Below are 23,113 nucleotides of genomic sequence, written 5' to 3' on the forward strand. Positions count from 1 at the left end.
CCTCCGGGCATCCTTTGTTCTTTTTTTCCCACCAAAATCCCCACATTAGGTTGGGCTCTTCTTTAGTTTTCTACCTCTGTTTTGGACCCACCTCCTCCGAAAACATCCTTACTATTTCTCACCACACCTGATTTGCTAGAAGAGTGGTAAAGCACTCATCTAACAACTAAACTCCGGTTTATTTTTAGTCCAACTCAATCTGCTCTCAGTCATGTCTACTCTACTCTATTCTACTATTAACTATCTTTACTAGATAGCTCACCCTGTTAGGTGGTTGTGTTGTTAATCAAAAAACCTGGGTTCGATTCCCTTTCTGGGTGAGCCCTTACAAATATGGTAACAAACTGATGCCTCCTACCAGTTGTTACCATGACTCGCACAACCCCAAATGCATTTGGGTTCCCCCATATTTTAATTTACAAATATGCTATGGATAAAAATGTAGCTCCTTGGAGGAATTCAGTTGCTTCTGGCTAATGTACTACAGGTCTGTGGTGCAGCATTAAGTGCCCTATGCAAGGATATTTACTGGGTGTTTTCAGTAAATTCCAATTTTAGAGTCCACTCAGTTTGTTCCTGCTGAACAATGCATCCCTGTTGTCAAAGACTTAAACACTTCTAGTATAGGCATTGCATGGTCCTATCAGAGAGCTTCATTTTTGAGTGGAGAATGCACCCCTGGACCTCTTTTTCGCTCTGTTTTACACCAGCAAACAAACCATTAACAAACACTGATACGTGGTCTGGACAGATCACAAGAACATGGCCAGCTTGATCAGGCCATGTGGCTTAACCGTATATAGGCACTCTGTTTATACTGAACTTTGAGAAAGGTTCTATGCCTTAATGTAAAATTCCTCCAGTATATAGAATTGGTTATTATACTGTGTAAATTAGGACATTTTATTCCTGGGGTATACCAGGGTAGATTGTTAGGTGGAAGTTTTGTATTTTTAGATGGAACCGGTGTGATTTATTGTTTTTAACACTATAAATGTAAAGAAATGTGTTTTCTTTCCATTAGAAAATGCTCAAAGAAGCCTCAGACAAGTGATCAATATCATGGAAAATACCCTTTTTAAAAACAGCATTTTTATTTTGAAATTGTTTGAGTGAGACCCAATAAACCAATAGCACATATATTACCTGACTGCTGCATTAGTGGATTTAAAGTTAAATGCCATCAGCCAAATAATGGGCTAAACACATCCAATACTCACTGTACATGAACTTACAGCATGAACAACAACATACACTTTTACAATACATTTCTTGTTCACAAGACATTTTTTTACAAAACTAAATGTTTCAAATAGCATAAGTCATAATATGTCCTAAACAATGCTTATCTTGTTTAAGACAAGTTTACTTTTAGGCAGCTTTTGTCATGGGCTATATTTTCTTTCCTTTTTTAGTGTGAAAACAGATGAATCCTTGAAGACCTTGGCTGAAATATTTGGCCTGATATAATAATCCTGAAAGCTTTTCTAAACCACTTGTAGAAGAAAGCATAAACAATAGGATTACAAGTAGAATTCATAAGTCCAATCCAAGCAAGCATATCAATTAAAACTGGAGGGACTGCATAACCGATATACGGATTCATAACATTAGCAATAAAAAATGGAGCCGAAAGTGAGAGGAATACACCCAAAACCACGGCCAAGGTTTTTGTGGCTTTTTTCTCTTCTTTGCTCAACACTGATTTTATATTGCTTTTACATTTTGAGTGCTGAATAGACTTTGCTTGCTTTTGTGCAACATGGAATATCTTTATATATATACTGAGCATCACAACACCTGGGATGTAAAATGAAATGACAGAGGAAGCAGTGCTCGATGCTGCACTTTGAAACATCACACATCCTCCTTCACATGCAACATTCTCATAATAAAACTCTTCAACACCCAGAATATTCAGCTCTACAAATATTATTCCAAACCCAACTGCAGCCGAAACACTCCAGCAGATAACAATCATAATTACTGTGACAGAGGAAGTGATTTTACTGTGATACAGCAGGGGATGACAGACAGCACAATATCTGTCAATGGAAATGAAAGACAGATTTATAATTGAAGCAGTACTTAACATGATGGCAACACTGCTGTGTATTTTACAGAATACAGTCCCTAAATACCAGCAAGTTTCTACAGACTGTACCATAAGAGGAGGCATAAAAAGTGCTCCCAGCAGCAGATCAGTTACAGCCAAAGACAGAACAAGGAAGTTAGTCGGCATGTGAAGCTGCTTAAAATGAGCAATGATTACAATGACGAAAATATTTCCAAACACTGTTAAAATCACCACTGAACCAAAAAACAAATAAAGCGGCACCCTCAAAACTAGTGGATAGACATGTTTTGGACAAGAACCATTTAAATATTCATAGCAAAAATCAATAATCTCCAATTTCTCAGTGTAGCTTGAGTTCATTCTGACTTCTGTTTTTTTTTGGTAATGCAGCAGCAAAGCTCCTGTCTATTAGATATTACGTTTAGCTTGTACGGCAAATAAAGCCACACAGTGGTCTTTTATAACCTAACACCACTGCATAATTTACTCCACCACCCTCTCAGTCATGTGTTAATATCCCATGGTAATAGTAATGACCGAAAATACTGTTGTCCTTATACGGCTGTATTTTTTTGAAAAAAAAGTACAGTTTTTTTCAGAAGTTTGTCAACCCACTTTGCTCTGGAAATTCTCTTATTGCACAACCCCAAACGCATTTGAGTTCCCCATATTTAAATTTACAGATATGCAATGAATAAACATGTAGATCCTTGGGGGAATCCAGTTGCTTCTGGCTAATGTACTACAGGTCTGTGGTGCAGCATTAAGTGCCCTATGCAAGGATATCTACTGGGTGTTTTCAGTGAAATCCAATTTTAGTGCAGGTGTGTTTAAGGACATCAAGTGGCATCTACAGCTGTTGTCTTGTGAATTTCTAAACAATGCATGCATGTTGTCAAAGACTTAAACACTTCTAGCATAGGCATTGTATAGTCCTATCAGAGAGCTTCATTTTTGAGTGGAGAATGCACCCCTGGAAATCTTTTTCGCTCTGTTTTACACCAGCAAACAAACCATTAACAAACACTGATACCTGGTCTGGACAGATCACAAGAACATGGCCAGCTTGATCAGGCCATGTGGCTTAACCGTATATACACTGTAAAAAGTGATTCTAGCTCGAAGTAAATAATACTTACAAATATATGAAATGCAAACAATATTAATTACTTTAATGTTGTTTTTTTATGTTTTCTGAACTTATAATTTGCATTATTAACTGAACTTAACAAGCTTGTCAAAATCTACTTATTTTTTTTTAAGTGTCAAGCAACACTGGTGAACTGAGTTGACACAACTTTATTTGAATCAGTTCAAATTGAACAAAGCTTTGGTTCAAATACAGGCTGTGACCGAAATGGCTCCCTATTTACTAGGTAGGGCACTATTGAGTATGTCAGCCATTTTTCTTTGAGTGTCCGAATCTTAAGGGGGGATTCGAACGTGATTTTGAGGGCACTAAAAACTCCCATAATGCATCATGATTTATAGTAAACTTCGCTGCTTACTAAGTGAGCTGAATGTGTCCCAAAATGCTTTGCGTGTCTCGCTACTAAGCAACAGACAGCCGAAGAAACGGAGTGGACAGCGAGCCACCAGGGTTGCCAGATTGTTACAGTGAGATTCAGATAAAACCAATTCACAGGGTAAAACGTGTTTCAAATCCATAAAATTACTGAGAAAACCACCCAAACAGCTGATGTTCGTCATATTAACAATATTACAGGGTTTATTCCAACATGATCTTAACTAAAATACCATAAATATCTTAAATATCACTGATTACAAAATATGTGTTTTGTGCCTTGTAACGTTATCATTGGACACACGAAACAAAAACGTAAAAACAGTACATAAAAACAACCTTGCAAGCAATGAAAGAAAGAAATAACTTAATCACATATAATAACGAACATAAACACAGCTTCACATTTCCATCAGCAGGACTAAAAGCTCTGTCTCTGCAGGGTAAGATATCTAACTATAACACCGCCGAGTTAAATTTCCCAACTCTTTACACTTGGTAGTTTTGTTCACCTGTCAAATCACAGCGTTTTCTCCAGACAATTTCAGACACAACTCGACATTTGGCATGAAACCACCCAATCTGGCAACAGTGCGAGCCGGTGAACGCTGCTATTTTTAAGGTTTTCTTCATGTAGTTCAGTAATGTGAGGATCATCTTTTACACAGCGTAAATATAACAAACAGATAAATAACTTCATGATCATCTCATAGCTTCACTAAATTTAATTCAGAGCTCAGTTCAGTGTGTTTATGGAGTTTCAAACAAGGCTCAACCCCTTTCTCACCTGTGTGTTTTTATGCGACCGGTGCAGACGCATGATAATGATGAGTTAGTGTCTGAATTCACTCCAGTTTTACCACTAACTAGTGAACTACATAGTGTCTCCCTTCATAGCGCAACACTAATGAGGGAGTAGGGAGCCATTTCGTTCACAGCCACAGACATGCAGTGAGACGTGCGCCATTACAGCCGTTCGACTGGCAGGTAAGGTTAAATACATTTCTCCTATATAATTAATATCCAACCTAAAATAGTTTTTACTTGCCAAATTACAGTCTAAAAGTAGAAATACATACATAGTGGTTAGATAACTAGTCAGCCCTCACTTTTGGCTAAAGTTAGAAGGTTGTTGGGCTACACAGCAAAATGCTGACGTAGGGGCTCGGTGTGTGGATAAGGACTGGGGATAATAGAGTTAGTTTAGCTAGCTAGCTAGTCTGGAGAGGCGTTTTTAAACGGGCAAAATGCTAACATAGGGGCTCGGTGTGTAGCTAGCTAGTCTGGAGAGGCGTTTTTAGCGGGCAAAATGCTAACATAGGGGCTCGGTGTGTGGATAAGGACTGGGGATAAGAGTTAGCTTAGCTAGCTAGCTAGTCTGGAGAGGCGTTTTTAACGGGCAAAATGTTAACGTAGGGGCTCGGTGTGTAGCTAGCTAGTCTGGAGAGGTGTTTTTAATGGGCAAAATGCTAACGTAGGGGCTCGGTGTGTGGATAAGGACTGGGGATAAGAGTTAGCTTAGCTAGCTAGCTAGTCTGGAGAGGCGTTTTTAACGGGCAAAATGCTAACGTAGGGGCTCGGTGTGTAGCTAGCTAGTCTGGAGAGGCGTTTTTAGCGGGCAAAATGCTAACGTAGGGGCTCGGTGTGTGGATAAGGACTGGGGATAAGCGTTAGCTTAGCTAGCTAGCTAGTCTGGAGAGGCGTTTTTAACGGGCAAAATGCTAACGTAGGGGCTCGGTGTGTAGCTACCCTGATAGCACACATGCATCTCTAAGACGTCTCTGGCACATAACCGTGTTGGTCTCGACAACGTATTTAAAAGAGCGTTTGCTCATCTGCACTAAATCTCTGAGACGTCTCTGGGTGGTCGTGGGTTACCTTTAGCCGCTGCGTTCCAGACCGACTCTTACTACGTCTAAATCTCGCCCGCGTACCAGAGACGCTTATGCGATGTGTTCCAGACCATTTCATAGAGCGTTTATTCATCTTTAATACGTCTTTCAAACATCGTGGGTGGATGCAGAAAGGACGTTTAGACGCTGCACTCCAGACATCAGCTGTGTGTATGCGTGCCTGTGTGTGTGTGTGTGTGTGTGTGTGTGTGTGTGTTCGTCGCGGCATACATCAAATTACTATAATAGGTGAAGTTGCTTTAATAAGAATAATGGTTATTAATTAAATATAATAAATATTAAATAAAAATACTCACAAAATAAACTGAAAATCTATATTTAGATATAGTTTATTAAATGCCAATTTAACAATAGAATAAATGATATGATGAACACAAACAGAAAAAAACAATAACATTAGATATTAAACAAATAGAAGAATGATTAATTGTCATGAAAAATAAAAATTAACTTTAAACTAAAATAGTGATTATCTGTAAGAATAATTTAAATCAACTTTAAACAAAAATATTTATTAACTGTAAAAATAATTAAAATGAATTATAACCAAAAATAGATATTAACGCCTCCCTGGTGCCAGCCAGGTAGTCTTTTTAAACATTTTTCGGCATCTGCCTCAGTCGGCGCTGGTAGAATTGGGTTTTTCATGGCTGCACCTGTATATGAAAAGTATAGCTTGTTATTAAAAACACAGTGTTAGGAGACACAAAGTAAGTACTACACTTGGCTCTATATGTAAGTTAAAAAAAAAATCAGTCGGACCTTGTTGTGAGAGTAATATTTATTTCTATGAGGAAAATAGAAATTGTAACTGACATTGTATTTTTCCCCCTAAAACATTACACCCATTTTAAGTAAAATTGATTTTGAAAAAAATATATAGACATTTTTATATGTGCCTTTAATACATGTGAAAACTTGTTGAAAGTAAAACTTATGACTCAAGGCAAGCATGAAGATGGAAATCAGCTTTCAAAATGGCGGCTGAAGTTGGAGAAAGGTAGGTTTCTATTTGTATAAGTATTTGTAATTATTATTTTTATTATTATTATTATTATACTTGTATTAAACATCAAACTATAGGTATAAATCTATGTGAATGTAGTTTGAGCAGGTTAGTGCCATTTTCAGGCTAAATAAGCTGATGCGTGATGTTATTTACCAAGTAAGATAAGCTTAGCAACGTTGTTACCACGTGTAAATGGTTGCAAGACTGTAGTTTAAATGAAGGTGGGGAAATTGTTCTGATATTTATTTTTACTCTATTATTTGGAATAAAGGAATTGTTACCAGATTTTCCCATGATATAATTCACATTGTGTGTGTAGGGTTGGGCTGTATAATGGTAATACTGTATGCCACTATATTAAACTTGTTTAAAAATTGTTTAATAATCTCCAAAGAAGGATGGAATTTCATGAATATGACGTGGCAAATTTCAACTCTGTGTATAACAAAGACCAACATAGCTAATTAATCCATATGCATTTGGGAAGGCCACAGCATGGGGGCGCTCTCTTAATACCAGTAGTATAGAGATTGACACAAAGGTTACGTATACAGACAGACAGACAGACAGACAGATATGAATTCATCACAGATATGAATTCATCACATCACATTTTTTTATCAACTAACTGCACTACTAAAGGCATATGCAGCTAGTTTTTATGCAGCTAGTCTTAGTTGTAAGCTGTTCTTAAAATGTGTAAATATATATATATATATATATATATATATATATATATATATATATATATATATATATATATATAGGTTTGGACATACCTCATTCACTGTGTTTTCTTTATTTTCATGACTTTTTACATTGTAGACTCTCACTGAAGGCATCAAAACTATGAATGAACACATGTGGAGTTATGTACTTAACAAAAAAGGTGAAATAACTAAAAACATGTTTAATATTCCAGTTTCTTCAAAATAGCCACCCTTTGATCTGATTACTGCTTTGCACACTCTTGGCATTCTCTCAATGAACTTCAAGAGGTGGTCACCTGAAATGGTTTTCAGGTGTGCCTTATCAGGGTTAATTAGTGGAATTTCCATCAGTTGTGTTGTGCAGAAGTCAAGTTACTACACAGCCGACAGCCACATTTGCCCAACTGTTAATATTCATATTATGGCAAGAACCAATCAGCTAACTAAAGAAAATCAAGTGGCCGTCATTACCTTAAGAAATGAAGGTCAGTCAGTCAGGAAAATTGCAAAAACTTTAAATGTGTCCCCAAGTGGATTCGCAAAATCCATCAAGCGCTACAACGTAACTGGCACACATGAGGACCGATCCAGGAAAGGAAGACCAAGAGTCACCTCTGCTTCTCAGGACAAGTTGATCAGAGTCACCAGCATCAGAAATAACAAGTTAACAGCAGCTCAGATCAGAGAACAGTTGAATGCCACACAGAGTTCTAGCAGCAGACCCATCTCTATAACAACTGTTAAGAGGAGATGCAGCAAATCATGCTCAAATAGCTGCTAGGAAACCACTGCTAAGGAGAGGCAACAAGCAGAAGAGATTTGTTTGGGCCAAGAAACATAAGGAATGGTCATAAGACCAGTGGAAATCTGTGCTTTGGTCCAAATTTGAGATCTTTGGTCTAACCGCCGTGTCTTTGTGAGATGCAGAAAAGGGTGAACGGATGGATTCCACATGCCTGGTTCCCTTTGTGAAGCATGGTGGAGGAGGAGCTGTGATGCTGTGGGGGTGTTTTGCTGGTGACACTGTTGGGGATTTATTCAAAATTGAAGGCACACTGAACCAGCATGGCTACCACAGCATCCTGCAGCGACACACCATCCCATCTGGTTTGCATTTAGTTGGACGATCATTTATTTTTCAACAGGACAATGACCTCAAACACACCTCTATGCTGTGTAAGGGCTATTTGACCAAGCTGCAGCAGATGACATGGCCTCCACAGTCACCGGACCTGAACCCAATCCAGATGGTTTGGGGTGAGCTGGACCACAGTGTGAAGGCAAAGGGGCAACAAGTGCTGAACACCTCTGGGAACTCCTTCAAGACTGTTGGAAAACCATTTCAGGTGACCACCTCTTGAAGTTCATTGAGAGAATGCCAAGAGTGTGCAAAGCAGTAATCAGGGCAAAGGGTGGCTATTTTGAAGAAACTAGAAAATAAAACATGTTTTCAGTTATTTCACCTTTTTTTGTTAAGTACAAAACTCCACGTGTTCATTCATAGTTTTGATGCCTTCAGTGAGAATCTACAATGTATTTAGTCATGAAAATAAAGAAAACGAGTTGAAAGAGAAATTATTTTTGTGCTCTACTGAGTTTATGTTCATGCAGCAAAAACTGCATGAACATTACAAAAACTGTTCTCTATTTGCTGTGTTGCTAACAAAATATCTGCCTTCCTAGGAACATTGTAAATCTTCTAAATATTATGTATTGTTTACATGACTTACCAATAATCATTTGTCCAAATAAAGTCTTCTTTAGACCTCGCTTGTTCCCCCTGCCACACCAGTTCAGGTTTTTCGCCAGGTCAGCGGTTAATAACTTGCTGGCAATTCTCCAAATAGTTTTTTGCATGGAAGCTCCTCCACTAAGTGACAGCATGCTAATCTGAAATATTGCAGAGTAGTAGAAATGTATTAATTACCAAACTGACCTTTTCATACCTTTTGTATTTACTATTGACTAATGAGCATTTTATGTTAAGGTTTTATTTTTTTAGTTGAGTAATGCATTTTCCAGTCAAACCAATCACATGCTTACATATATAATCAACAGGAAATGTTTGTGGACACTTTGTGAATCCATTCATAGTCTTATCTGATGGAAAACTGTAAATAATAATAAATGATTACCATCCTTTGCCTCAGTTCATTGTTCTGAAGTCTTTCTTCCATATTTTCAAGGTCTTCAATTGAATTTAGAGGAATAAAATTAACCTCTTCTTCGCCTGCAAGCTGTTGTGTGGGCAGAATCCGGCGGCCACCAATGAATGACTCAAGTGATGTTAAGTAACCTATTTTGAGGTCGATCTCCCGCAGTGCCTCCAGGACAGTCCTATCTACAGCTGCAAAATTAATATTTTTTATTTTAGGTCCTTTTTCTTTTCATGCTTATTAGATTGTATGGTGTACTTAAATTTAGCATTTTAGTGACCTAGAGAATTGTCCTACATATTATATTTATGAATTAATTGTATTAATGCATTTTATCTGAAACCTTTGATTCCTGCTTCAGTAAGATATTTTCTCCTTCAGTACTCACCACTGACATGAGGAAGGACACCCTGGGCATGTCCTGTTCCCTGAGAGGATTCTGCCCATGTGGACTGGTTGGACCTGGGCCACTGTAATGTTTCTTTTACGGTAGGTGCTGTTTACAGAGAAAAAAAAAATGCTGTGAGAATACTTGACTGTGAAGTTTTAGGAATAATATTCATGTGAAAATACGTTTGAGTTTCTATGAATGATTTTTAAAAATTGTTTGTAGAAACAACACTACACAATGACCAGCTAATGCCTGGACCTAACTCAAAAGAAAGTAATTTAGTTGTTGATTACAAACAAGTAAGAATGCTAAAGTTTTAATAACAAATTAAAAATGCTTTAAACATACTGCACTTTTTCTCAAGTAGCATACATCTACTGTAGTAGATTTACCAAATAACAGGCAGTACTAAATTACACATTACTGTGTGTGGGAGCCTGATTTAACAAATGACCCAGAACTCACATTTGTAAAATAATTTATTGAAAGACCATGTACTTGTGATAGAAAATACTGAAAGTACACTGCACTTTGTCAGATTAAAGATAGACTCACCTAGGTATATACATTTTTTTCTCAGCTGCTCTGGAGCACTCTCAAATCAGAATTTAATTTCCCATAACTATTTGTTCATCATCTAATCACTTGTGCACATTGCAGAAGCTGTTTCTCAACATTTTATACAAAACAAAAGAGTGTGCTGAGTATGATTTTAGAAGATGTTCCTTTATAAATGTGTAAAATATGTCTATCTCTATATACCCATACAGATCTATCCAGCAATGTGAAGTGTTAGTATACAGTATTAAAGTACAGAGTGCATTGTTTGAACATCTGAATTATTGACCTCCTAACATTTTCAACATGCTCACGTAAAAAGTCTAATAGAAATGTATAAAATCTGCTTCACATGTCTTGACCACTGGTTTAACTAACTTCAGTGTAAGGATGTAGTGAACTAATGCCTAGATGTTTGGTGGGGTAAGAGAGTGAAGTATTACATTACATGCATTACATTACATTACATTTAGCAGATGCTTTTGTCCAAAGCAACTTACAATAATGATGTCCATTTACTTATAAAAGACATAGAAGTTTAAGTAAAGTAAAGTAAAGTGATTTATCATTTGGGAAACAGCAGTGTGTTGTACACTCTAAAAAACAGAGGTACGATATGAGTACTTTTTTGTACTTAAAGGTACACTCTTCATAATTGTACCCTCAAAGGTACAATATTGGTCTTTACAGGGTCAGATTTGTTCCCTCTGAAGTACAAAGTCATTTCTAACAGCAATAAGTACAGATTTGTACCATTTAACCAGCCAAAGGGTACATTCAGTATTCAGTATCACTGTACTGATAAACAATATATATTTTAATTGCACATTTTTTATTTGAAAGCCAGACAATTTTGGATCATCAAGTTTTTGAGCCATATTCAGTTGATGATAATGTTTATAATTTTTATAATCTTTACTGGCACAAAAACCATGGGTACAAAAGAGGACTTTAACTTAAAGGTACTTTTTTGTACCTTAATATAAGGTACAGCCCCAGCGACAAGCTTTGTACTCTTTTAAGTACAAATCTGTACTTACTTTTCTTAGTGTGTACAACAGAGTGTTGTACAAAATAATTTGCAATATAGGACTTATTTGCAACAAAGCATTTACTATTTGTATAAAATAGTTTTGAGAAAATAAAAAATTGATCTAAGAAATGCTCAAAAGCAGCTGAGAAAAATTGTAATGTACTGATATTCAACTAAATAGTTGCTTTTCTCCTTCAGTACTCACCACTGACATGAGGAAGGACACCCTGTCCATGTCCTGTTCTGTGAGAGGATTCCACCCATGTGGACTGGTTGGACCTGGGACACTGTAATGTTTCTTTTACGGTAGGTGCTGTTTACAGAGAATAAAAAAAATGCTGAGAGAGTAATTGACTGTGAAGTTTCTATTACTAATATTCATGTGAAGATGTTTTTGTTTTATTCATGTGAAGATGTTTTGGACTTTATTTGTTTGCATTTCAGCGTCTTACCTGTATTATTAATGAGTTAATACTCAACTAAAGTGCTTTTCTCCCTCAGTAAACTCACCACTGACATGAGGTAGGACACCCTGGGCATGTCCTGGTCCCTGGGAGGATTCCACCCATGTGGACTGGTTGGACATTGGCCACAATGACGCTTTGTGTTGTACGGTAGGTGCTGTTTAAAGGGAATAAAAAACATTGCTGAGACAATACTTGACTTCTGTGAAGAATATTCATGCAAAGATACTTTTGAAAATGCCTGACTTTAGTTGTTTGCATTTCAGTGACCTAAGTTGTTATTCATACCTGTATTATTATTGTGCTAGTTATTAACTTTAAAAAATGCTTTTCTCCCTCAGTAAACTCACCACTGATGGGAGGTAGGACACCCTGGGCATGTCCTGGTCCCTGAAAGGATTCCGCCCATGTGGACTGGTTGGACATGGGCCAAAATGACGTTTCGTGTTGCACGGTAGGTGCTGTTCACAGGAAATAAAAAACATTGCTAGAATATTCATGCAAAGATAATTTGAGAATTCCTGCATTTTAGCGACCTAAGGTATCATTCTTACCTATTTTTAATATACTAATACTAATTGTAATCAAATCAAATCATTATTAATGTACTAAAATTGCTTTTCTCCTTAAGTTAACTCACAATAAGCTAGAACATGCTGTCCATTTCCTGTTCCCTGAGAGGGTTCTGCCTGTGTTGACTGGTTGTCTTGTATGTTAGGTGCTGTTTACAGGGAGTAAAAAAAAAAAATATATATATATAGTTAAAAAATATAGACAAGAGTTTTGTTTTGACAAGACAGAAGTCGACTGTTTTGGTTATGGTGACTACGCCCAATCCTGCATGTCCCTAAACGTATCTTGTTGTAAATATCAATAGGAATAATTTAAGAATTTGTGTAGAACTATATGTGTATTTTTTATATTGTGTATACTATAATGTCACTACAGCAGGGGGCATGCCTGAGAATAAAAACAAGAAATCAATCCCACAATGAAAGCAGGAGTGGGTTTTCCAAAACATTCGTAACTCTTAAGCAATTCAAACCTTGTGCTTAAGCATTCAGCTCTACTGACATGCTTATGCATGGCACACAACATATTTATAAAAATATGCATTTATGAAATCAAATTTTTTAGGGTCCTTTGTTCAGTTTTAAGCCTAATTGTATATAGCACCTTGACAAGGCTAACCTAGGTTTCTCAGATTCAGGTAGAGATGCCTCTTGAGTTCATGTCATTTGTTTATCTGACTACTCAGAAACTGAAAATTCAGACACGACTCCAGATTTCCAGATTTTAATGGCAGATTGTTCTAGTTGGTCAAAGGTGTAGGCTATTTAGCAATAATAACAAGAATTATAAAAAAGCATTAAATCACTCATTAATAATAATATTATGCAATTAACCCTTTCAGACCCTGTGTCCATTACAGTGGACTTCATACTTTTATTGCACATAACACTAACTGAGACCTGTTGTCCATCAGCCTTTTTTTACTAGTCCCATCTGTCTTATTTATGTACTTCTGTCTGGATTCACGTCTCTGTGATTTTCCAAGCAGATGTTCCCTTAAATTGGGAAAAATTAAGGCTTTTGGCTTCTGCTCATTTTCTGTATAAAACTATTATGAGAGCATGTCCAATTGTGGATATTAAAGAAATTCTGAACATCTGCACAGGAACTGAGAAATGTATCACAAGTCCTAAATGTAGATAAAGAGAACCCAGTTAAACAAATGAGACGAACATATTATACTTGGTCATTTATTTATTGAGGAAAATGATCCAATATTACATATTTGTGAGTGGCAAAAATATGTGAACCTTTGATTATAGTTAAGCAATAATACACGAGAGGGAGTGCTATAACGTGTAATACTGGCACTGGTGTGCTGATCTACGGTTCCGGTATCACAGTCTTTTATTCGATTTTAAGATAAAGAGGACAGGAAAAATACGATCTGTGTGTTTATCAGCCTTCCGCGAGGTAAAATAGTTCCATTCACCCCGGACTCTCGGCTCTACACGCCGGCCAGTGAACGACTGAGCGCGGCTGTTTCACCCTGGAATCTCGGCTCTACACGCCGGCCAGTGAGCGACTGAGCGCGGCTGTTTCACCCCGGAATCTCGGCTCTACACGCCGGCCAGTGAGCGACTGAGCACGGCTGTTTCAACCCGGACTCTCGGCTCTAGGAAAAATAGTTCCATTCTGTCAGACGGTCCGCTGCTAACACCAGACTATAACAACTATAACTTATAACTATAACTCTCGGGTCGTTGCTAAGTTACGCGTGTGTGGCGGAGTGATACACAGAGCGCTTCGGTTACAGTGCATTATCGTGTAATAATGGCACTCCTACAACGCCTCTCAGCCAATCACATTGCAGGGTCGGAACTAACTGTGGTATAATATCTGGTATGACCCCCCCCTTTGCAACAATAACTGCAACTTAACATTTCCAGTAACTGTTAACCAGTTATGCACATCAGCTTGGAGGAATTTTAGCTAATTCTTCTGTACAGAACAGCTTCAGCTCTGGGATGTTGATGGATTTCTTCCTAACTGCTTGCTTCAGGTCTTTACACACCATTTAGATTGAATTATGGTCAGGACTTTGACTTGGCCAAAACTGTATTCTTCCTTACCCATTCTATAGTACAACGATTTGTTTATTAGGGTGGTTGTCTTGCTGCATGACCCACCTTTTCTTGAGATTTAGTTCTGACATCTGTCTGAAGGTGGAACACTTTAGTGATGTTTTTTTAACCTTTTCCAGCCTAATGCGCATGTGTTGTGAAGAGCAGAGTTTGATAGATCCCTATCCTTTAAATATAACAAGCTCTACCCTCTCACACCGGATTGTCATCCTATTAATTGGGAAGACACTAATTTCACCTTTAAATGAACTGCTAAGTAGGTTTACATACTTTTGCCACTCACAAATATGTACTACTGGATAATTGTCCGTAATAAATAAATGACAGAAGGATAACATGTCTTATTTGTTTAACTGGTCTCTCTTTGTCTACTATTAGGATGTGTGTGAAAATCTGATGATGTATGAGGAAATATTTATGCAGAAATATCAAACAATTTACAAGGTTTACACACTTTCAAGCAACACTGTATGTACACACAGTATATATACATACACAGACAACCCCTTTTTTATCATTTGCATTTCACCAACCTCAAGTGTCATTCTTAAATAACTAAAAATTGCTTTTCTCCCTCTTCAGTAAACTCACCATTGAAATTAGGTAGGACACCCTGGGCGTGTCCTGGTCCCTGTGAGGATTCTTTCGATGTACAATGGTTGTACCACCTTGATGTGTCCTGTTGTATGGTAGGTGCTGTTTACAGGGAATAAGAAATATTGTAATATACTTTGTAATTTTACAGTTTTGCCATAGCACCACCCCTAAACTGTATTCTTTTTATTTTATTGTGTTTATTTATTTATTTGTTTACTTATAGGTTATTGTGACCAAGCATTATGAGACAATTAGCTTGGTTATGACAAAGTAACCTGGGTCAGTTACTTATTGCTTCCAATTGCAGTAATAAGATTGTCTTAACTAATAAGGAAATGAGTTAGTGTGATGCAGCAGTTAAGATTGGAACACTGATTTGACAATCATATTCATGCTCTGTGTAGATCAGGGTGGAACAAACCGTGATATTTTGTACTGCAATATATGTGGCTGGTGAAGGTGGTGTTAAATTGGCCCTAGGCAGTTCACCTAAAAAGATAACCACTATGGCTGTCCAGTCAGAATCTGGGATAGATGCACTCAACACCTGTATTAAGGGTGTTTATTGTAATACATATACACAGTTTCCTGTATTAGTTAATAATCGTTGGATTGTCTCAAGTTATTTTTTGCCTTTCCTATAGTCTGATGGCAGAGAATTAAAAAGTTAGTTTTGCCATATGTTTGTAGTGCTTTGTCATTACAGCCCCATTCGATTAAATACAAGTGTTGATGTTTGCATGCTGGCATTTATTTTTCTGAAAAGTCCAAAATAGATACTAAACAAAGTCAAAATGTAGGTTAAATTTAAGGCTCACTCTGCCCTTGGTAACACCAATAGAAGGCCTTTCACTGGTGAATTGAGCAGCAGCAAGCCGACCTGCTTCATACCGTAAGTGTTAGCACAGCACAGCATTGCGAGACTACAGTTTGAGAGCCGCTGATTTATTGTAGATGCAGATGTGCACATTCCTTTTAAGGTAAATTGAATGGATTTCAGAAGGGTAAAGTCACTATGAATTTCTGTTGATATAAAGCTTGTTAGTAAACCCAAAGTCTTTGTTTTAAATGTTGAGTAGTGTATAAAATCGCAAATTAAAATGATGAAGCTGAATTTCCCAGTAATCTTTGGTCACTGAATGAAAATTCAGGAATGCAGTGTCATTTTGCATAGTACAATTTGCAGTTTGCATATGCCTATACTTCCCATAAAAACACACTTTCTGAACTGGTTCTGATATCCACGGTCATCATTACAATGCTTTTTATCTGATTTGTATTTTTTTTATAGAGAATAAATAGCTCTGGCTGAGGAGGTAACCTGCAGATTAAAAGTGTTTGTCTAAACTAGTCAGCTGAACTACACACTAACAAATGTAAGTTGTTGTGATTTAGTATACGTACTACACATTAATTGTCAAGAGCTTTTGCTTATGTTTTTATTTAGACATCTGAAGTACTCTTAAGAGGTGAGTTTTTCCAAATATTTTCCCTTAAAAGGTGAGTTTCTTTTATTTCATTTTTTCTTAATCATGTCCTCTGTAAATAGGTTAATTCAACATTACAATAAGGGAATAATGGATTTTTTTTTTTTTAATTTACAAGAAAACGTACTCTGCTCTCAGTTAAATGTAGGCCTTGTGGTTAACTGACTATTATCCACAATGAAACTGATACACAGATAAGTTAAAAAGTTTTGAAATGTTCCATTAAATCTACCTTTAGGAATGTTTCAGACATTAAACCTTGAATATCTGACAGATTGTTACACCAATCCTGCTTTGCTCTTTTAGGCTGAAAGGTACTGGTAAGTTCTAAGAATTCATAAAAGTCTTAATTCAGAGCTTGACATTGTAGCACATTTTTTATAGCTAAGGGTGTATCGATGCTGTCAAATTATTGAAAGAGGATATACACTGTGGTTGTTTCATCCATAAATATGTGTCTTGTATGTGTGATGGTATCCATTTTGTAAACATTAAATACAGTACCATTGTGTTTTGAACTGTGTTGTTTCTGTCTTTGAGGTGGGGCAGGGGGTCTTGGTGCATTTGGCAGTCTTTTTTTGACAGGTGGGGTTTCTTCCTCCTCCTCTTCTTCTGATGATGAGTATGATTTCTACGAGAGTACAATAATAAATAAGCAATTGCTATACACTGCTAAATTGTTTTAAATTATTTATAACACATTATATATATATATATATATATATATATATATATATATATATATATATATATATATATATATATATATATATATATATATATATATATATGGTTCTACAAAGAACATTTTTGGAGATGGTTGATAATAGCATCAAAGAGTGTTTGTTGCAATGCAATGTAAGCCATTGTGGTGCTATATACAAGCATATACAAAACCAATTCACCTATTAAGAATAATTTGATTCTGTTATATATCTCATTCTTTAGTAAAATCATTTTACTAAAGAACCTTCAAAGAACCATTTTAAGGTTTATTGATGGATCACATGTTTTTTAATGAATAGTATCCATCAACATTTTTGTTTTGTAACTTTTTTTTAAAAGAGTGTACCTTGATTTGTTGTTGTGTAATTATGTTTATAACATTTAAACAGTTATTCATTTTGATTGTAAAAGATTCAGTTCTAAAAAATTAAATCACTTTCAGTTTTGAAAGTTTTGTCAGTTTAATCAGTTTACAAAATTTACAACCTTGTGCACTTTTTAGGAGACTTGTGGATTTAAGTCACATAATTAACAAAAAAAAGCACTGCTTCTGTAGTGAAATGGCCTTGTATTACAAAAATATGTTTGGTCTATTTTAGCATTTTCTGTGCAAAACCAAAACAGAGTGCAGTATGTTCATTAAATGAATACAATCTATAGGTCAAAAACATTAACAAACATGTATATAAAACTAGCAAGAGAGCAAACCCTGACACAAACCCCTGTCCAAGTAGATCAATTGTTTATGATAAACATAGTTTATCATACAAAGACAGCTTAAAATTACATTACATAATTTTCTATAGAGCTGTCTCTGAAGCGTTTGAGCTGAAACATTATTTAACACTTTTTAAATTTCATAACAATAAACTATGTCTTGTGATGCACAACAATTGGATTGCAGTATCATTTTCATTTTTTTTGTTTTAACTTAATGTGATAATGAAAAATTATTTAATCTCAGTTGTATATGTAGCTAATTTATTTTTGTTGTAATAAATACACACTTTACAAAAATGTATAAATAATGTAAATATAAAATAGTGTAATTAATGTTAAATATTAAAATGCTGTTACATTGGTGACTTTCAAGACTTGGGACTCATGTCAGAACAATCAAATGTGCTCATGTAGCTTTAACCTAAAAGGAAACCGCCCTTTTATTTATCTGGCTGAAACCTCCAACCAGCCATCACAGCTTTGAATGGAGAGGCGTGACAACAACGCTCACAACTGAAAAGGAGGAGTTTGGTCCTAATACAACCTGTCGCCTGTAGTGCTGCTGTGCTGTTAGTGCTTCAGAAACTGTGGGTTCTCACGTAAGTGTGGTGGAATAGGAGTGCAATTGGGTATGTTTACTGCTTAAATGCGCCAACATAGGACTTATACTAACACTCAGTAACGTTAGTATTTTTACTGCTTAAATGAGCCAACTTGGGTACACTAACGTTTACATTTTATTAGTATGGGCATGTTTCATAGTGTTGGCTATAGCTAGACTGGTTAATGCTAGCAGGCCAGATCGTCCGTTCGTCCGCGGTAAGTTAAGTTAGCCGTGACCCCACGGTTTATGTTAATGATGTAAATTTGCTATATTATGCGAGGTTAAGTAACACTGCAGTTTGTAGTCGGTAGTGCGTCTATATTGAGTTGATATTGTGGCTAACCAGTTCATTTTTATTAATAATATAATACATTGACACACGCCGGTGCGTTCGTGAGGCGGTATATAAGTTAAGCGGTGACGCTACGAGTTACGTTATTAATGTAGCGTTAGCTAGTTAGCTAAGCTAGCATTTTGAAATCTTCAATACCATATTGCTAAGTTAATAACTCAACTAGCCTGCTGTTTTTATACAGCTGTAGTAATAAATTTATACATTGCTGGCTGTAAATACCTAAACTATTTTAAAATTAAGAATTTAGAGCAGGTAGCTAATGCGTTAGCTGTCTTGCTAACTTGACTACCTGACGTCAGTTAACGGTAGCAAGTTAGCTAGCTAGCCAAGTCCCCCTGTTAGCTAGCTTTAACCTACTTACTTTAGTTAAATTGTGTGTCAAAATGTAGACAAAGAAAAATAAAAAGCACTATAAACAAATACAAGTTAACTAGAATTGGTTGGTCGGGTAGGATAGGAAGGTCATTGGTGTTTCATAAGTTACTTCACAAAACCGTCGAGTGTCCGCTAACCGGCTAGCTAGCCTTTTTAAACCGCCACGAGCTGTCTGACATAAGCTCGCGCACATCAATGTCACACATAAGCTCGCGCGCATTACTGCCTCGTGCTTAAACACATTGGGGCTCTAATGGACATGCTTTGCTCTGGTAATGTAATGTAAAATGTGGTATGTACAGGGATATTGGTCTCTAAGGGTAGAATGTGCCTTTTCATATTCTCTCCCACTGATTTAAAGTAGAATGCTTTAAGTTAGCCCATACGTCTAATTACAGTCTTATGAATGGTGTGAATGTAGATTTTCACATCAGTTAAGCAGAAGCTGGTTCCAGTTGGTCTCATTGAAATTTAACTGGTAGCAAGGAAGGAAAATCAGATACGCTTTTCTATGACTTTGAAAATGCAAACCTACAGCTACACTGCCCCTCTGAGCATAACTGTCTGAAGTGTTGGCATGCTTATTGTGTGGGTCATGTTTTTATTTTATGTATTTAAATTTTGTTATTTATTGACAAACATGCATTTCTGGTAAAGAACAAGCTCTTTTCTGTGCTTATCATCATGATATTTAAATGAAAGTTATTTCTCTCATATGATCCTATATTATTCAAATTAAACATCCTAATGAATATGTTCAATTCAATTGCATTTATATAGTACTTTTTACAATACAAGTTGCTGCAAAGCAGCTTTACAGAGAAAATGGGTCCACGCCTCTTATGAGCTAAGATGGACCAACAAAAACAAAACTGTTGATCAGCCTTATTTCATTTTTTATTAGCAGTCAGCAGCTCACTTTACTTGTGATAATCAAATGTCATGTTTTCTAATGCTCAAACCATCATGTGTGCAATTTTTCTGTGTCCTGTTTGCAGAATTGAAGTGTTTATGGAGGCCTTTTCCAGACGTCTTTCAAGTAAACAGACCTCTCAACAGAAGAGAGAGAACCTGGCATACAAGGTGCATGCATATAGTATCATTCAAATTCGATTTTGTGTTGAATATAGAGTAATGCTAATTGATTTATGGATCAGTCTGCTCATGGTTCAATATTTCAGTCTCTATTGGGACACAGCAGAGCTAACCAAAACCGTGGATTTCTGTGTGACATTTCACAGGCTCTCTCAACTGGTGCTTGGCATTTTGCATGTTTTTAAATGTGTTTGATAGACAATGTATGCCACATATAGAGTGCCAAACCTGGCAAAAATGTATATATTTTTTAAACAAAAGGAAAATGAAGAACGAAACTATTTAGGAGTATAAAAACACAAAACCTAGACATACGTTTTTATTCATCTAACATAGATATTGAATATTAACTAAGTTGTTTTATTTAGTTTTTTGCTGATAAACGTTCAATAATTTATTCATTTATATTTTATTTGAATGTTAAATAAAAAATAAAATAGACTAATTTTAAATATAAATACATGTGTGCCGTTGTCTGGCCCAAGATAGTCCCAGCCTGACATTGTCAGTAATTAATGATGCTTTAATTTTTGTCATTTATTACATGTTGTGTGTCTATAACTGATTTTGCTTATAAATACAGTACTGTGCAAAGTTTTTAGGCAGATGTGAAAAATGTATCAATTTCCAAAAAGCAAAGTGAGCAAACAAAAGAAAAATCTTAATCAAACCAATATTTGTTGTTACTACCCTTTGCCTTCAAACCAGCAGCTATTGTTGTAGGTATGTTTGCACAAAGTCAGGGATTATAGTGAGCTGTATGATCAAAAAGTTATACCAAAGTAGGTTAAAACAGTCATTAAGTGAAACAGATACAGCTGTGTAGGAGGCTTAAAACTGGGTGAGGAACAGACAACTCAGCTACCAGGGTGAGGTTGTGAAAGACAGATTCATGTCACAGGTCATACACCATGGCAAGACTGAGCACAGCAACAAGACACAAGGTAGTTATACTGCATCAGAAAGGTTTCTCCCAGACAAAGATTTGCAAGCAGACTGTGGTTTCAAGATGTGCTGTTCAAGCCCTTTTTTTTAGAAGCACAAAGAAACAGGCAACGTTGAGGATCGTAGACGCAGTGGTCGGCCAAAGAATCTTAGTGCAGCAGATGAAGGACACATCAAGATTATTCCCTTCGAAATCGGAGGATGTCCAGCCATGCCATCACCTCAGAACTGGTGGAAACCAGTGGTACCCTGGTACACCCATCTACTGTACGGAGAAGTCTGGTTGCAGCCAAAAAGTCATTCCTCCGATGTGGAAACAACACCAAGCGACTCAACTTTGATTTTAAATGGGAAATATTTAGCTGTAGCAGAAGTCAGTTTGTTCGCTGAAAGGCTGTAGTGAAACATGGTGGAGGCTACTTGCAAGTTTGGGGCTGCATTTTTGCAAATGGGGTTGGGGATTTGGTCAGGATAAATGGTATCCTCAATGTTGAGACATACAGGCAGATATTTATCCATCATGCAATACGATCAGGGAGGCGTGTGATTGGCCCAAAATTTACTCTGCAGCAGGACGACCCCAAACATACAGCCAATGTCATTAAGAAATATCTTCAGCATAAAGAAGAAGTAGTCCTAGAAGTGATGGTATGGCCCCCCCAGAGCCCTGACCTCAACATCATCGAGTCTGTCTGGGATTACATGAAGAGACAGAAGGATTTGAGAGAGTCTACATCTACAGAAGATCTGTGGTTAGTTTTCCAAGGAACAACCTGCCAGCCAAGTTCCTTCAAAAACTGTGTGCAAGTGTACCTAGAAAAATTGATGCTGTTTTAAAGGCAAAGGGTGGTCACACCAAATATTGATTTGATTTACATTTCTCTTCTGTTCATTCACTGCATTTTGTTAATTGATGAAAATAAACAATTAACACTTTCATTTTTGAAAGCATTCTTAGTTTACAGCATTTTTTCACACCTGCCTAAAACTTTTGCACAGTACCTTATTTTGGCCATATTTCCATGAATCTTTTGCATTTGATTTTATGCTAAAGTTATTTTATCAAGCCCTAATTGTTTTGCATAAATGCAGGAATTTTCAGTAATTAAATTAGGCGACACGACAGATGTTTCTCTATGCTTCTTTTACAGATTTTAAATGCTTCAATATGAATATGCTTGCTATATAATCTATATGGCTAAAAACATTGTTGTACTGGATGTGCAAATCCAGTGACCAAATTCTGAGTTATATACAGCTCTAAAGTAAAACAAAAAGTATATTTAAATATTAGTATTATTAATGTAGTAATATTAGTATTAGTATATATAATTTCTTACCAGTATTAGGATTCACTGTTATCCTTGATTGGTCTGCTGAGATAAAGCAGATCACCTAAATATGACCATGAAGGACATGTGGGGGGACTGGGTACTTTATACATTTTTAAGGACAATGTTGTTTATTGCAATAATTCTAGTGACGATAACCGTTTGTCTGAATTTACATTAATGCCCAAGCCTACTGTCAATTTGTTCTGCACTGAAGACTCTGCTTTTCCTTTTTCTGTCAGTTAGTGTGGGTCTGCGGTGGTTTATAATCTATTAGCCCTGAAAATAATAATCATATTTTTAGAAAATACATACTTTTATGGTCACCTGGTAACTGTACAAACAAAATTAGGGTTGTCCTATCACCTATCATCATCTCATTTGG

General features: G+C 36.4%; 3 protein-coding genes across 5 annotated transcripts in view; all 3 read right to left on the reverse strand.

Moving 5' to 3' along the window:
• LOC125802521 (uncharacterized) overlaps positions 1-23,113 on the reverse strand; it is a 94,178-nt gene that overhangs the window by 8,777 nt on the left and 62,288 nt on the right. The window lies entirely within an intron of this gene.
• On the reverse strand, positions 1,383-2,496 carry LOC111191870 (trace amine-associated receptor 1-like). The gene has a single exon (XM_022667933.2). The coding sequence runs from the start codon at positions 2,435-2,437 to the stop codon at positions 1,412-1,414; it is 1,026 nt and encodes a 341-aa protein (XP_022523654.2). The 5' UTR covers positions 2,438-2,496; the 3' UTR covers positions 1,383-1,411.
• Positions 5,908-19,600, reverse strand: LOC111193616 (uncharacterized). Of its 3 annotated transcripts, none has more exons than XM_049478628.1 (11): positions 19,344-19,600; positions 17,082-17,208; positions 15,085-15,189; positions 12,477-12,557; positions 12,187-12,297; positions 11,883-11,993; positions 11,652-11,685; positions 9,779-9,852; positions 9,370-9,581; positions 8,965-9,124; positions 5,908-6,171 (listed from the first exon to the last, which is right to left on the reverse strand). In XM_049478628.1, exons 5-11 carry the CDS (start codon positions 12,260-12,262, stop codon positions 6,056-6,058), a joined length of 783 nt encoding a protein of 260 aa, XP_049334585.1. In that variant the 5' UTR covers positions 12,263-12,297; positions 12,477-12,557; positions 15,085-15,189; positions 17,082-17,208; positions 19,344-19,600; the 3' UTR covers positions 5,908-6,055. The 3 variants fall into 3 exon arrangements, with proteins under 3 accessions (XP_049334585.1, XP_049334574.1, XP_049334571.1); XM_049478614.1 differs by having other exon boundaries at positions 5,910-6,171; positions 9,779-9,886; positions 11,578-11,685; positions 19,344-19,599; XM_049478617.1 differs by lacking the exon at positions 12,477-12,557 and having other exon boundaries at positions 5,909-6,171; positions 9,779-9,886; positions 11,578-11,685; positions 19,344-19,599.

This window comes from Astyanax mexicanus, chromosome 1 (assembly GCF_023375975.1).
Source record: "Astyanax mexicanus isolate ESR-SI-001 chromosome 1, AstMex3_surface, whole genome shotgun sequence".
NCBI classification, from domain to species: Eukaryota; Metazoa; Chordata; class Actinopteri; order Characiformes; family Acestrorhamphidae; genus Astyanax; species Astyanax mexicanus.